The sequence below is a fragment of the Musa acuminata genome, chromosome BXJ2-3 (genome assembly GCF_036884655.1).
Source record: "Musa acuminata AAA Group cultivar baxijiao chromosome BXJ2-3, Cavendish_Baxijiao_AAA, whole genome shotgun sequence".
NCBI classification, from domain to species: Eukaryota; Viridiplantae; Streptophyta; class Magnoliopsida; order Zingiberales; family Musaceae; genus Musa; species Musa acuminata.
In genome coordinates, this window is record NC_088340.1 from 41,102,521 (window position 1) to 41,114,780 (window position 12,260).

Here is a 12,260-nt window from a genome sequence, read left to right on the forward strand (position 1 = left end):
AAGGCAGGGACCTTGAATCCATTGCAAATGCTCTTTTATATTTAAGGCCAACTGATCAGCTAAAAGAAGAAAAAATACTCTCAAGTGATTCTTTGATGTTATTCTCAAGAGGCCAGATGAACAAATTTTAGCATTTGGTTATCACTAAGTCTCCTTGATATTCTACAAAACGAGACTGATAATTATGTATATCTCAATTGACATGTTTTATCAGATATCTTAACCTGTGATAAGCTGCTTAACTGTCAAGATGACAAAAATCTATACAAAAAATTAACAAAAGATTGCACAAAAAGATTATACAATATATACAGCATTAGATATTGGTTAAATGATACAACACATGAATTATTTGGATAAGGCCTGACTGTAGTACTCTTCAATCAAGAGATATTACCTAAACAGTTAGCCATTAGGGAAAATCTCAGCCTTTAAATTTGCAATAATTGGAACCAACAATAATCCAGTTAACATGGCTAAAGGAAATTGATTATCTTTTGGCACAATTAACTAATAAGTACTTTAATTTACCAGTGTTGACAGTACAAATCAATGCCTACTTTTTCAAACACAATGTGTTTTTTTGACACCATTTAATGAACATGAAGTGCCATGGTCTACAAACATAATGTATGATTGTCAAATACTCATAAGTTCATATCTAGTAGAATCCATGACATCATTAAAGAAAATTCTTTGATGCATGAAATTCTTTAACAGTAATGTAGTTAGAAGAAAAAATGTCTTGATGTTCACCTACCAAAGCTGCATATTGAACAAATAAAACAAATACCAGAAATGTGATTTGTGCCATTATGTAAAGAACCAACCGATGTGCAAAATAAAAATATGAGCATGTCAGGTTGGTTGATATGGCACAATGAAAACAAATTAGCAAAAAGCTACATCAACCAAACAAAGTGGCCAAAAAACTATTTTAAATGGCTTCATCACGAGGAACAAAACGCGCACATGATTACATAAGGGAACATGCGCTTGTTAATTCTTAATACTAATTCAATTTAGAACTTAAACTTTTTATTGTTACAAAAATAAAGACACCTACTTAAACATGCTCCCAAAAATAAAGACACCTACTTATATCTTCAAGTGGAAGCCTCTTACCAACTCAAGAAGACTTTATTCACCATCTAAATGCTATTGGACCTGCCATCTGAAGTTCCTAGTATACGGATTATATTTAATTTTTTTAAAAAGTAGCTCGATTTATTAATAATCAAATTTGCCACATGGACAACACCAACACTAGGTTCTTAACGGCATCAGAATATTATAATAAAAAAGGGAAAGAAAAGGAGCACGGTATAAGGTGGCAGACCTACATGGCTGATTACTTCAGAAGAATGCCACTGCGTTCAAGTCCATCGAGGATTGCCACAAAACCTCAGATTGGTTTACAAGGCTGAACTTTGATCTTAACCTGCATACAAACAATCTCACAGAACTCTCTTCAAGTAACACCACATGATGTGATACTTTTATTCCTCATTGGGGTGGGGTAACTCCACTATTTCCTAGACCCATCTTCTGCCCCAACTCAGTAAGCTGCTCAACAAATTCAGTCCCGTTAAGGAGCTCTGTAGTCCCATAAATCACATGTTTCACTGGCTGTGAGCGTTGTGCCAGCTCCATTAAACTTCTATATTCGACATAATTCCCTCCACCTATCATGAAAACAATCGCTTCCTTGAAGGGTCCCTTCAATTGCACTCCAGATCCTGTCTTTGGAGCCCGTGGATCAAAGATAAGATAAGAATCAACCTCTGGATTTGGCTTCCCTTCCATCAAGTCCTCCACTGTCCTTGTTAGTGCCAGCTCTCTCCCTCCTGACAAGAGATTCTTCATCCCTGCAGTCACAGCACTAATGGACTGCCCATAAAGTTTCTCAGCCCAATCCACAATGTTGCTCCTGCTACTAGAGCTTGCTGAGGCTGTCAATTGTGCATTCAAAGACTTTATTTTTTTTACATAATGAAATGCACGTGTATCCACCTCAGACTCCCTCAATGCCGTCTCTATCGATTCCACTTCAGCTTGTGGTGTGGTCTCCAAAGAAAGAAGATAAGCTATTGCAAGACGAACCTTATCTGCCTTAGTACCTTTCCCTCTGAGAAGACTAAGCAATGCACTCCTATCTACACTTCCTTTGGTCAGCATATCAGTTTCAAGGGTGCAGTAAGCATCCAAAGACCTCTCCTTGATCTCACCCAAAAGGACAGTTGCAATGTTAGTGTGTTTGTCGATTATCATTTTCCGTTCTGTAAGCTCAGGAAGTGAATTAATTGCATTCGCCAAATGCTTTGTATCGCCAATATGATATGTCCCTTCAAACTCAGCCCCATCCTTCCCAGCAGTACGCCTGTTCACTTCATCAGCATCCTGCTTGTACTTGCTCAACTGGATCTCAATCTCCTCTGCTACCTTCTGAAATGGAGACCAACTATTAGCGACCCAAAACGGATCAGAGTCATCCAACTCATATGACTTCACGGCAGACTTTTCTGCAGGCATTGTCACCCTGTTGAGCTTTATCCCCAGTACATCGTGAATGAGTGGGCGGTAGTTCCAATCATGCTGGATCCCAACTGACAGTTCAAAATTCCGATCGAACAAACAGAGGATCGGACGCTGGAATGAGCTCGTAAGACCAGCACCCTCCATGAAAAGATTGTTTCTCGTGACCAAATGATCACGCAAACGAGCATCCAGGGCAGATGCAACCATCTCGGCTGGGCCACCGCGGGCACACCGAATTACCGGGACAACTCCAAGCGTGGCAAGCACGCAGAACAACCCGCTGACTATTTTCTCCAAGATGTCCTCGATCTCGCGCTCCCCAGCGGAGGGATCGTTGATCTGGACGTAGGTCTTCGGCTGAGCGAGCGAGAAGAAGCCGTTCTCGAGCGAGACGAACTCGAGATACTCGTCATAGACCTTGGAAATCCGGTGGACGGCGTCCTTCTCAAGGGTCCTTCGCGCGAGATCCTCGAGGAGGGGGCGAGGGAGGGAGGAAGAGAAGTTCAGGTGGAATGAGTCGTAGAGGCCGCGGCCGGCGTCGGCGGCGATCCGTTCAACGTTGTCGGGAGTGGCACGGACGAAGTAGATGGCGGGGACGTCGGGCACCTTCTGGCGCTCCTTGTCGATGCCGAAGTAGAGGGTGACTCCATGCTTCCGGAGGTCGTTGACGCGGATCAGCGGAGAGAGGACGCCGCGACAGAAGGCATCCATGATCAGGATCTTGTACACCTCCTCGTTGGCGCCGGCGCCCGACGAGATCCCACCGCCGGGGTTCGGCGGCTGGTTCAGATTGAGCATCCGGACGATGTGATCTACCGAAATAACCGGATCAAAGATCGAAAATACGATCAAAAAGGAAGAAATGATTGAGATCCGGGGAGGAGAGACGGAGGCTTACTGGTTTGCTTCTGCCGCAGATTAAGCGCCATGGATGAGCGGAATCGAGAGGTCGTCCCTCAATCTACGACTATGGCTTGCAGAGATCGGCTTCGAATCGACGAAGAACTGTCGATGTAGGGTTATTGCTTGGATCTCGGAGCAGCGGAAAGGGGGCGGAGTGCGTCGTTTCCTGCTGCATCCGACGGGGTTGAGCCTTTGGGGCAAGGAAACTGAATTCGGATCAGCAACGCGAAGGCTGACGCGGATCTCAAAAAATAGCCGACGCGGATCATGCATTGGAATGGGCCGGAAGCCCACGTACGTTTCTCCTGTGGATTAGATTCTTATTAGACCAACTGAGTGTAGGATTAAATTTTGGAAATTTAAAATAATTAAAGTCACAAAAAAACTTAGTTAAAAATACTATAATGGAATGTGTAATAAATCCTCCAATTTAAGCATAATTATTTTTATTTCTTTTTTTACTAATAAAATTTATAAAATAAATATTTAACAATTCATATTAGGTGATATATTATCTTTATGAATAAATTAAATAAATATGAAGATTCTTTGTTTTCGTTCCTCGCTAAGTGAAGCTTAGCAGCAGGAGTAACAAGGAATTGTATTAGCTTAAAAATAATTTAGATTAAAAATCTTATTTTTAGATTAAAAATTATTATAATAATTTATGCTATATATGTTTCTAAATATTTTATCTTGTATGTTACCAAAATCTTTAACTCTGATTCAAACGTGAGTTCATGTAATTCTCCTTTAGTGGATGTCGGAGATTTTGTTGGAGGAAAACTCGGAAAGTGGATATAAGTTACGTTGACGGAATCATAGTGAATTCTTCTCATTAATAGCGATCGACTAGTTAGACTAACTCCTCATTAAACATAACCACGATTTGAGAAGCTGAAATATGCCTTTTGTGTTATTTAATGAAATGGAAAATTTTCTTTATGTCCGCATATGAATCCCTATGCCTTCACCAGATCTGCCGTTCGATCTCCCTGAGAACTGCATCATATCCGTCCACTATCGTTTACACCCCATCGCCACGGCTCGCAAGCCACCACGTCCTCTCGCACCCTTAGTGATCCAAATGGACGGTGGAGATTACGACAGCATAGCGAATTCTGTGATTTCGCACGCATACATAGCATTGTCCCGCCCAAATCGAGCGCAAGTTTCGACTAGCCCTAAATCTCTCTCTCGCTAGCCGTGAGCCCGCGATGGCATTTCATTGAGGTATGGACTGATCGATTAAGCCAATTGTCGTTTCCACTTTAGTTTTGTTTCTTTGAATTATTTCTCCGCACCTTCTCGCAAGAATGATTGGTTGGCTTCTAGTAGTTATCCAAGAGTTTGTGGGTATTGCCTTGCGACAGTGCATTTTGTTTTCTGGCGTTTCTGTTTGTAGTAGGAAGATGTTAGTTTTGTTGAATTAGGTGCCCACATTGCCGATTGAAGTTAGATCGTTGTTTGTTATGTTTATTTTCTCACTGCAAGTTCGGCACTATGTTGTTCTCTTTTGTGATTCAGTTTGAACAAATATGTTTTGTGCTCTTGATCTCCGTAAAGATTCTTAGTTTTCTTGGTTTAGGTATCCACGTTTCCAGTTGAAGTTAATTCTTTTGGGGGTGTTCTGTATTTTCTTAGTGCAAGTTCTGAGGATTGTAGAAACCGTGGGTTCCTTTTAGTAAGCAAGGGCCTTGATTTGTATAGGCTTATGTCAAGGCGCTGGTGGTGTGTTTGTACCAAGTGTACCGACGAGCTGACAGCGGTGACAGTGGGAGCAGAGGGCAAGTGACACAAGGGAGGTGTGTATGAGAGATGAGAAAAGAAATTGCATGCGCGAGTAGGTTTCTTTAGGGTTAAGAAGAAATAAAAAAGAACCGGACTTACCGTGTGATAAGCCCTTTATGGCACCTTGATCGCCCAAAAAGGAATGGTCCATGATTTGATTTATGTCCAAATTAATTAATAGTGGTTGTGTATACAACATAGTCAAAATAAAAAAGGTCTCATGGAAGATTAAGAGTCAATAAAATTTATCGTTGATCTATCACCTAGATGTTGATCCTTAAACTTCATAGATTCTAGCCCAACCAAGTTTAAGTGAGGGAGGGTCTTCAATGATATATCTATCTTAATGAATGTTATAAAAGTTCACGTAACCAAGGATCATATGCTTAAAATTCTTTTAGGTTTTGGTAAAGTCTACAAAGAGTGGGAGATGATGATTGTGCCATGGGGAAAGATTTTCATCTCAAAGGCATCAATAAGTACAATGAACCAAGAGAACCTAACATCCTGCGATAATAATTTTTAGACAACTAGCAAGTCACAGATTACTAGTTTGATTTATACTTATTGCATTTTCAAACTTTTTCAGTGTCAACACCTTTTCCATAACTAGTTGGCAAACATTTCTTTCTCTTGGTTTCTTTCTTATATGCACCTAACTAGCTTGATTTTCATCTTAGTGAACTTGTTCATTACGTTATCTGCAAATAACTTTATTGAACAACAAGAGTCTTGTGACATTTTTAGTTAGTTGAAATATGTACCAGGAAAATCTACTTCCACAGAGGCTATTAGAAGTTCTACCAAGAAGCTTGTAAAGTTTTAAGGAGTAATGTATCATTTTAGCTTGACATATGTGATGTATCATTGATTTTCCTCGCGAGAGTCTATTTGTGGATTGTCCTTCTATAGTATTACTACATCCAATTGATACACTGGTATGATCTCTGATCTTGTTCTTTCTTTATAAGCAAGCTGTTACAGTTATCCATTCTAAATCCACTGTAGCTATTCTAGCATAAATATGCATTTTTGTCTAAGCAAAAAGGAATAAGGACTATGTGCATTTCAAGCCCTGGTATGTTGTTCATAGTATGCATTTCTTACCCTGGTAGATTGTTACTGGTCTAACATTTTTTTATTCTTGGTTGATCTAAACAAGCTTAGAAACTAGAACCATGCTGTAAGTATCTGGGAGATAGTATAGGTCTTGGTATATCATATTTCTTCTTAGATGATTCTTCTGTTCTCTTTTCAGCTTTCTAGAATTTGTGGGTCTCATCTATTAATGGGCTCCTTCTGTTAAAAAAATTATAGTTTATTAATCCTATAGACTAGTGGGTCTCATCTATTACCATTCAGTTGCATTCATCCTATCATTGTTGGGGAGAAGCTAGTTAATTATTCAATCAAGACCTCCACTATCGACTAGTGAGGTTGGCCCAATGCTTGATGCCCCCTGCAATGTGAGGTATAGGGAGAGCCAATGTACAACACATCATTACCTCACAAGCAGAATCATAGAATTTTAAATTTGAAAGTATACAAAAATTAAGGAAAATAATGGACAGTTGAAAGATAATATGATGGAAGCTAAAGATACTTTGAAGTAAGATTAGGATATAAAATTTTACTGGAGAGACTGGAAGAATATGCTTGGTGATGTGGCACCATAGGAACAAACGTAAAAAATCAAGAAATTTTCTTCTCTTTTGTTTCTCCTTCTTTCATGGTTTCCACTCTTTATATATATATATATGTGTGTGTGTGTGTATATATATATATATATATATATGTGTGTGTGTGTGTGTGTGTGTGTGTGTGTGTACATATATATATACATACATATATACATATACATACATATATACATATATATACATACATATATAGCAGTGGTCATTAACAGATGTCATATCATAATGTGCTGTCAAAATTCAGAATGCAATCGTATGCAAGTGGTTCACTGTATCAAGCTTGATATGCATTATTGCCATTTCTCAAACATGTCTTGCAATGTGTTCAAACAGTTAATTTTCGAGAGTGAGAACCTACTTCCAAGCAATCTTAATATACTGAATTTTAAGTGTCACATTATGTGTGGTTGGTAGCTAATATCTTTGCATTATGACCGGTTCTATCCTTAAGTATATGTTTGTTTAATTATATAGTGTACATAAAGACAGTTTGAACATAGACAATATGGCAGGATGAAACTATATAGACATGCTTAATTGGACAACAAAGGCTTCTTTAGATTCAATTAGTCAGTTTTGATTTGTTACATTGTTAGCGAATGTTACCTTTTCTCCAGAACCAAAGTTTAAGGTTAACATTCTGGAAAACATTGACTCATATAACTTGATCAGTCTACTCATGTTATTTTAAATAAACTTCAGCTCACCTATAATTCCTTTTTAATAACTATTCACTATTCCTGTGTTCATGTATGGGAACTAATAGTTTTACTCATTATTTTTCCATCAATACATGTAGATATATGCAAAGGGAATTGATAGATTTCCTGTAGGCCAGACATTGTCGTGTGTAACACATTGCATGAGTATAAGTATGAATGCTATAGTAGAACACAATATCATATCAACTTCATGTTAATGTAATAAGAAGCTATTGCATTGACTATTCAGAAACTTGTCTTAAGATTAACTACAGGCCAAGAATGAAAATCAGTCATACATCAAACATATTCCTATGTAGTTCAAGAAACATGGTTAAGTTGTTTTCAAAAATCATGAACTAGAAGCTGAATATATGATATTGATAATGAAAAGTCACTGGGACTTGCTATAATTTGTGTAGATATCTACTTTGGTAAATCCTATAATAGAGCAAATTTACACTTGGAATTGAAACAAGATATTTTACATGCATGAACAGAAATGAATAAATTTCTTTTGCAATGTAATGGCCTATTAGTTCAATGAAATCTAAATTTTGATCTAAGACTTAAGTCCAATTGGAATTTCCAAGTCAAACTTTAATGAAAATGCAGTTCTTCATTGAGGTCTCTTTTTACATTTACTTGACAAGTCAACAGCTGAATCCAACAATAAAAGAAGTTTTAGATTCAAAAGTTTGCCAAGTTGAAGTTCTTATTGTGCTGTATATTGAATATCCAATACATGTTTTAACAACTTCAACTCTCAAACTATAGCAGAAATATTTGCATGCTGTGAACCAAGGTCTGTTGTACCATACCGTACCGGCGTTTTGACTCGGGCTCGGTACCGGTATGGTACGGTATACCGCTCGGTACACCCAGGTGTACAGAGCACTGTAGCACTGCCACAGTGCTACGCTGCACTACTATAGTGCTACAGTGCTACTGCTACAGTGCGGACCGATACAGGGCGGTCTATGTACCGCTGGTATGTCGGACCGATACATACTGCCCATACCGGGCGGTACGATCTGATACGGCAGACCTTGCTGTGAACACTTTTAAATGTATATTTACATGACAATGTTGACCATCTTTTTGTCATCAATGTGTCTCATTTCATACTCCTCTAACATTAGTAACTAATATTTGTCAAGATCATCAACTGCGTGAACAGCAAGCCAAGATTGACAATAGCAAAAAGTGAACCCAGAAACTGAGTGCTTATTTAATTATTAAAAAAATGTTTCTTTCAGAAGTTTCTTAGCAAAATGAAAGATACTAAAAATTATGTTTAATAATTGGAATCAAAATATATTTTTCTTAGAAAACTAGTTTTTATTTTTTCAAAAGAAATTGTATGATCTTCAGAAAGTATATGAAAACTAGTTTTCCTAATCTTCCTAAATGTCTCTTTACTTTGCAAAGTCTATCATCATCATCAATTCATCATTGTTGCTGTAGTTGTTGTCTGAGCAAGCTGTTGCAGTTATGTTGTCAGTTAAATGATAGAACTTGTACAATTACTGAACAGACAAGCATCAATATCTGCTGTAGCCACCAGTAAGGCAAGCAACTTATATCGCCACATTTGACAAGTCAAGCGGCAGTTATGGCTGCACCGCCATATGCTGACCTCACAAACAGCAGCATAAGAGGAGGAGGGAGGAGGGAGTTGGGGTTTGTCGGGGCATCTTTAATAGGGACCAGACAAGATGAAGAGATACGAAGGGGGGAGTGAGGGGTGGAGATTTTGTTAGACCACTTGGAGTTCGGAAAAGAATTGGCATATGATTTGACATATTTGGTCTATTGAGGGCTTTATAGTGTTTAGGAGTGTAGCACAGAAGATGTAATTCATTTTAAATGGCCTCTCCTTGGTGCAATGAAAGTACCTTGTGCTTGCCTTGCTGGGTACTTGAGTCAGGTGTCTCGAGTCAATGTTGCTGTAAGCTGATTTTTTTTATTGAGATCTTGGTAGAGTAACTTGATCTTGTATTTTGTGTTTTATTTTCATGCTTAGCCAAGAGACCATAGATTATGTGTTTTCATTTCTGAGTATTCAGGGCAGTCTTTAATGGGGTTTTCTCTGTAGAATATGCCTGTCTGTCTTCATCTTTTGTCATATTTATCTTTTTGAAATATGTGATTTTGTTGAACTTCCAATGATGAGAGCTGTTTCTGTGGCTTTTTTGTCAAGAAATAATTAAGCATGCCGACTCTGGAGCTGCTTTGAGGCCATTTTCTCTGGCCCTTCAGCTGTCCATTTGTTGGTGGAAGTTTGCTTGATATATCAAACTTTCAGTCTGTGTTTTTTCCCATTAGCTTCTGTGTATGCTGAGTGAGTGAGAACCTGACATTATTATGTTGAACTTCCAATGATGAGAGCTGTTTCTGTGGCTTTTTTGTGTCTAGACTCTAGAAATAGTTAAGCATGTTGACTATGAAGCTATTTTGAGGTCATTTTCTCTGGCCCGTCAGCTGTTTTCCATTTGTTGGTGGAAGTTTGCATAATATGTCTAATTTTCGTTCACTGTTTTTGTCCCACTAGCTTCTGCTTGTGCTGAGTGAGTGGGAACCTGACATTTCTTATGAAAATTTATTAATGATTGATAAGTTCAATGAGTGCAGATTTGTTAGTGGAAGTATGATGCCTGTGGGGGACGAACAAATTCTCTTGGCTAAGAAAGTGGCTTTAAGGGAGTTGCCAAATGAATCTAAGAACATAACTAACAAGCCACTTTTGACCTCTCTTCCCAAGGATTGTGGGAAGGGATTAACCCATGAATCTGGGAAGGTGGTTGAAACCAAGAGGCAGCAACCTGATGGTCCACCTAGTCCTTCCAGTAATCTGCCCCAAGTAAAAGTTTCTCCACTTGCAAATCTGGTGTATACACGTAGGAAGCTCGAGACTGAACAAGGCAAGATGGGTGCTTGTGTCTATATCGATCATGCTGAATCTCCAGAATTAAGGAAGCTAAGCAGTAACTGCACAAAAAGGCTTAATATGCAGAAAGAACTGATTCAGGAGCCTAAGGTGGTTTCTTCTTTATTATATGTTTCTGATGCAATTACATCCCCGGCCACATCGTCTATGGGGCTATCATTTCCCCATTCACATGGGAAATCCATCTCTAGATTGGCAGGTCCAGAACCACAAGATTCAGCCATTGCCACTGAGTGTCCTTTTCTTGCTGATCCTCCTCACAAAGTGCATAAGGAAGGTTGGAAAGACAGGTTCCTTAGGCTGCAGATGTTCCTAAAGACCTGTGATCAGTCATACCAGGAAGATTATATCCAAAGTAATTTGCATTTAGATTATGGTATATTACAATAAATCTGAAATTTTTTTGATATTGCAAGCTTCTTAATTGATCTGTTGATTGTATCAGTGCTACGATCTTTATCTGCCATTGGCCGGAGTAGGCATGCTGTTGAATTGGAGAAAAGAGCCATACATCTCTTGTTGGAGGAAGGTGATTCAGATGTTTAGTAAAATGTTTGTAGTACTAATCTGTTAATAATTCCATGTAAAAGCCGTTTTACCTTAACAGTTCTCTCTTAACATAGCCATAGACTGCTGTTTTGTTTATTGATTATTGGGGGAATGCAATGCATTTCTTGTGACAAATTATGATGTATCTGTTAATTTTCTGCAGGGAAGGAGTTGCAACGAATGAAAGCTCTGAATGTTCTTGGCAAATCTCAACCAAATGATCATGCATCCATTCTAAGTCAGACACCTCTCGTGAGCAGAGCTCCAGAGCAGTAAATACTTCCCATTGGAGTGTGAAAGAGAATGTACACTTAAGCAATTTTCATATTCATCTACTGTGCAGGAACCTTGTGCAGTTTTATGTTTTGTGCTTTGATGAGTTATTTTAGTTAGATTACAGCATGAAGTTGAGATTAATGCTTGTTGTTCAATCAGATTTTGTAAACTTAAGCCATGGGTTTGTGTAAGTAACTTGTAGATGCTTATTATCAGATAATAAGTACCCTAATTTCATTTACATGCTCTTTGATTGACAATATCAGCATCCTGTGGGTTATGTACTTTGATCTGCATCTTGGCCATGATTCAAAATGTTTGTATACTTCTTATGTTCTAAATGCCAAAATGATTGCCTAGATATTACATTGCAAATGGAGATATTTCCTATCAGGTTGTCTTTGTTACATAATGATGTCAATGTACCTTCTTTTGAGGATGATGCAAATCTAACTTGGAACATTTTCTGAGCAAGTGGAAGCTGAGCACTAGTCTTAACTTTTTCGTCTCTTTTAAGACCTATAAAGTCTCATGACCCATAGTGTGTTTAATTACAAACAATATTAACATAGACAAGTTTAAATATGTATATTATAGTTTGACATTGTTGATCTTAAGCCAATTTCTCTCCTTCCTGGTATTTGTTTGCTTAACACAAGCCAATTAGCAAGTCAACCCCAAAGCACTTGATGAGGTTTCAACTTGTGGGCAAGCAAAAGTCTTAGTCTTTTGATTCTGAAACTTTTTTATCTTCTTATTCTGAGTTCATTTTCCAAACCTTTCTGCCTGAAAGTGCAAAGTGTCACAAAATTCAAATCACTTGTGGTCAACCCTCCCCTTTTGTGGTCATTGCAC

At 38.3% G+C, this 12,260-nt stretch overlaps 2 protein-coding genes across 4 annotated transcripts; one reads left to right on the top strand and one right to left on the bottom strand.

Annotated features, from left to right (window-relative positions):
• Positions 1-1,267: 1,267 nt before the first annotated feature.
• LOC103978699 (SEC1 family transport protein SLY1) lies at positions 1,268-3,660 on the bottom strand. Its single transcript, XM_009394591.3, has 2 exons — positions 3,437-3,660; positions 1,268-3,350 (listed from the first exon to the last, which is right to left on the bottom strand). The coding sequence occupies exons 1-2, from the start codon at positions 3,465-3,467 to the stop codon at positions 1,507-1,509; spliced, it is 1,875 nt and encodes a 624-aa protein (XP_009392866.2). The 5' UTR covers positions 3,468-3,660; the 3' UTR covers positions 1,268-1,506.
• A 952-nt stretch (positions 3,661-4,612) lies between these two features.
• LOC103978698 (uncharacterized) lies at positions 4,613-11,646 on the top strand. Of its 3 annotated transcripts, XM_018823039.2 has the most exons (5): positions 4,620-4,674; positions 6,000-6,170; positions 10,265-10,935; positions 11,026-11,109; positions 11,293-11,646. In XM_018823039.2, the coding sequence occupies exons 3-5, from the start codon at positions 10,281-10,283 to the stop codon at positions 11,403-11,405; spliced, it is 852 nt and encodes a 283-aa protein (XP_018678584.2). In that variant the 5' UTR covers positions 4,620-4,674; positions 6,000-6,170; positions 10,265-10,280; the 3' UTR covers positions 11,406-11,646. The 3 variants fall into 3 exon arrangements, with proteins under 3 accessions (XP_009392864.2, XP_018678584.2, XP_064957124.1); XM_009394589.3 differs by lacking the exon at positions 6,000-6,170 and having other exon boundaries at positions 4,613-4,674; XM_065101052.1 differs by lacking the exon at positions 6,000-6,170 and having other exon boundaries at positions 4,654-4,674; positions 10,185-10,935.
• The last annotated feature ends 614 nt before the right edge of the window (positions 11,647-12,260 follow it).